The 4,477-nt window shown below is 27.8% G+C and overlaps 1 protein-coding gene across 1 annotated transcript in view; it reads right to left on the bottom strand.

Moving 5' to 3' along the window:
• LOC112524342 overlaps positions 1–2,360 on the bottom strand; it is a 5,674-nt gene extending 3,314 nt beyond the window's left edge. The window contains exon 1 of the mRNA XM_025134125.1: positions 1,687–2,360. Coding sequence (XP_024989893.1) covers positions 1,687–2,223 — 537 coding nt within the window. The 5' untranslated portion in view covers positions 2,224–2,360. The remainder of the gene's footprint in view (positions 1–1,686) is intronic.
• Positions 2,361–4,477: the final 2,117 nt, after the last annotated feature.

The raw sequence follows: 4,477 nt of genomic DNA on the forward strand, positions 1-4,477 counted from the left end.
ATTTCAAATAGTTAATTTGATACTAATATCGATATATTTTTGTCAAATTTTTATGATATCTTCAAACATATATTTTATTCAAAAATAAAAACATCATCGATTTCTCAAAATCACATAAAGTCATATTATAACATCGACTGAGATAAAAAATAAAATGAAATATTAAAATCACGATGTATCTCGCTGTATTGTGCGGGTACGCTTCTAGTATATATATATATATATATATATATATTAATCAAATTGATCTTTTAAGTTAAAAAACCAGTAGATCTGATGCAACATGTTATTGCAATCTTGATGGCAAAAGAAACCTGATTGACCATCCCCATTTATTTTTCAAAAGTTTGGCCCTTACATGTATAATAAATTGTAAGATATGCATGTCCCACCCCCTTCAATTTCATTTGTAAAAACCACATGCACCGGTTTCGGATAAAATAACCCAAACTTATTTAAGGTTTTAATTAAAACTAAAAGGGTACACGTACAATAGAGCAAAATATATCTTTATTTTTAATGTTTCGTTTTATTTTTTGTCTTTTTTTATATAATAAGATTTATGGTTTTGAGAAAGATAATGTTTTTACGATTTAATTAAGTATTTTATTTTTGGCTTAATAATAAAATTTTATAAAGATAATAATTATGTTGGAACTCAATATTTATCTTAATTATATTTTAGATTTTTTATATAAAAAAAATAAGATGTTTGCCCTATATTTGATTATGTTTATCTAAAGATAGTTATACAAATTCAAAAATGAAGTTTTAATTAATAAGTTGTACTTACGCATACTTTACTTATAATCTTAAATTTTAAGTAATATGCATTAATACACAGTACTTCATGCATAAAGAATGGTTTTTAAGAATTTTTGTCAAATACTTTATAATATAGTATAGATAAGCATTTACATATATTTTCTCAAATACTTAATTAATTAATGATATAAATATTATAATACTTCAAATTAGTAAGTAAATTTAAGGTCGAACATTAATCGTAACATTTAATTACGGAAAAAAGAAAATTTGATGATGAATCTCGAATCGGTTTTTCGGAATAAAAATCCATTTAATTATGGAAAACATTATAATTAATTTGATTTTGCTTATAAATAATCTCTGATGATTTTTAAAATGATATTTTTTGTAATTCTTGAGTTTTTGTTATTTTCTTTTAATAAAATATAAACTGTTATCAAAAGAAAAGAATCTAAATTAAAGTAATAAACTTTTCTTTTGAAAAAGATGCATATAACATATGATTACGATGTCACAAGTTGGAATCATATTTTTAAACATATTATTTAATTATAAGATTATGTTATAAAATAATCTTTTATTTCTTAATTTAATATTATAAAAATGGATGCAATAAATATAAAAAACAAGATTCTGCTTTTTTGATTTTATTCATCTTACAAAATCTTTTAACGGACACCGTAACTTGCTGTCGATTTTAGAATTTTAGTTGTTGGACAAATTTAACCCTCTCAAATGTCATAAGCATTAACTTGTTATCCATTTTGCAGTGGTGGGTCGTATAAGTGCAATACAACGCATTATGCGCATCGTACAACTGATAAAGAACAGAAATGGGTGGCAAAGGACGCAGAGGGACCAAATTGATGGAGATATTATGAGGGGTATAAAAGTAAATTGAAGGGGCCATTTTCTTACCTTACTGGGGATTCTCCGGCCATAGAAAACAGACTGCTTGGATTCCGTCGAGTTGGCAGATGAGTCGGAGCTATGAACGTAGATGTTGAAAAGACCATCATGCCCTTTGAAGAATTTCTCCCACAACGGCGCCAGCACCACTGGTCCTCTCGTCAGAAACATGAACGCCACCTTCGGAATTCGATTGAATGGATACTTTTGCACTTTAGGAACCATTGATGCTCGCCAAATCAACTCTCGATCGGTCATCTGGTGCATGATCTCCGATGGATGTATGAAATTTTCCAGCCCTATTTTAGGTGTTGACGGCGGTGGGAAGGAAGTAGAGGCGGCGGCGGTGGTGATGGTGGTGGTGGAGAGAGAGAATTGGTTGAATCGGAGATTGAAGGAGACGTTATTGAGTTGGAAAGTGAGCAATATTCCGAAACATAAACCAAAGGCGAAGAAAAGGATCAGAGAAAGGAGATTTGATGGTTGTAATGATGGAGTATGGAAGAGCTTCAATGGAGAAACTACTGTGTTTTGATTATTCTTCATTGTTCCAGAGAATTAATCAGAAACAAGTATGAGTTGATTTCCACTGATCAATTTCAGTGGAGTTGAAGAAATCAAGAAGATCCAGAATAGAACTCTGATCCAGAGGGTTTGCAAATGGAGAAGATGAAGAATTAAGATTATGGATTTTGTAGAACGAACGAAGAGAACGGTCAACAATGTCGTTTGGTATGGGGAGGGAGGACTAGGACACAAAGCTCACACATAGAGATATATATATATATACACACACATACAAACACACGTACATATAGAATATTATATAAAGGGTTGGATTTAATTGTAAAACAAAATTAGATTGTAAATCAGTGGATAAATGTTGTCATTGGTCAAAATTTAAGATGATGATTTATTATGCAATCCTTTACATTTGTACAACTAATACAACTCAATGTTAACCGTTTATTTAATTTGATGAATATGTGATTTCATAAAACTTTTGATTGTTTTCTAATATAAAGTATTGATCATAATTAATGAATCCTAGTTATCATCCATAAATATTCAAATCATAACAAATGAACTATCATCATTTTCACAAATATCTCAGTTGATTTGGTTGCATTGATTGTACAAATATAATGAGTTGCATTTGAAACGTCCTACATATATATATATATATATATATATATATACATACATACATAGAGAGAGAGAAGAAGGATCCTATGAAAATAGGATTAAAGTCAGAAGTATAAAATATGATTTGAATATTTGATCATTTTAATCTCATCTCACCCTATGAATTGTGCTTACCACAACGTGAACCTGTGAATACCAAATTAAAAAATTTATTAAGGTTATTTACATTATAATCATAATTTGTTCATTTTATGTGCATGATATGTATGCTAATACGGAGATAAAAAAAACAAGAGTAGAGAGAGAAAGTATTAAATATGAAATTTTCTTTAAAATGTATTGATTTTGATTTGATAAATAAAGATAATTATCTATTTAATCATTTTATTAATTAATAAAATTAATTATCTTAAATTAGTGGCTTAAAATGGATCTTATCAATCTTATATATTTTGGAATTCTTCAAATAATTAACACACACACACTCTCTCTCTCTCTCTCTCTATATATATATATATATGTATGTATGTATGTATATATGGTTGGATTCACGTGAGATCAAGAGTTTTTCATGAGATACATAAGACCAATTCATGTTTATTGATCAACTTTATAAGTTAATGATTTAATAATCTAAAATTTTACGGTGACAATTTTGTAATTATATATATATATATATATATATATATATATATAATATTGTAGCTTTTGGTCTTGGTACGGAGTGAGTTGCTTGTTATAGTCAACAACCGCTAAATGCTAAAACCATATTCTTTACAAATTTTCTATAATTTGATTTCATATAAATTAGTAAAAGCCAAAAAAATTAATGAAATTGCTTTTTGATGTCGATGGTCTTTTTTATTTTAAAGAATTTTATACTATTTTTATTTTTGTTCACCTTTTTTTTCAGTTTCTAATAATAATATAAAAAAATTGTTGCAACGTCATCTAGAATTCTTTAAAATTTGCAATGAATCATGCTCATATCAAATTCTCTCCTTTTGTATAGAGGTGAGTTATTATATAACAATTTATATTTGTACAATTAATATAATTCAATCTCAACCGTCTATTTAATTTGATGAATATGTGATTTCATATAATTTTTGATTGTTTTTTAATATAAAATATTGATTATAATTAATAAACCTTATTTATCTTCCATAAATATTCAAATCATAATAAATGAACTTTCATCATTTTCATAAATATCTCAATTTATTGGATTACATTGGTTGTATATATATATATATATATATATATATATATATATAGGGGTTCATTCAATAGAGAACTGATTAGTTTGTGGTAACTGTGAGATCCAATTTCAACAAAAAATCAACGGATAAATTAAGAAATTAATAATTATGGTAGTTTGAGTTAAAATTATAATTAGAGGGCATTTTAGGTATTCTTAAAAAACTCTCCTCTCCTCTCTTCTCTCTCCTCTCTCCTCTCTCATCTCTCCGACCTCCAATATCCGGCCTCCGGTGAACAAAAATCCGGCATGTACCAAGTAATCACAAAGATACACAATGTGATACTCATTGTGATACCATTTGGGTACCACTGTATATCACAATGGGTATCACATTGTGTATCTTTGTAATTACTTGGTACCTGACGGATTTTTGTTCACCGGAGGCCGGAG

Source organism: Cynara cardunculus (genome assembly GCF_001531365.2).
Source record: "Cynara cardunculus var. scolymus isolate 2C chromosome LG 13, CcrdV1, whole genome shotgun sequence".
Taxonomy (NCBI): domain Eukaryota; kingdom Viridiplantae; phylum Streptophyta; class Magnoliopsida; order Asterales; family Asteraceae; genus Cynara; species Cynara cardunculus.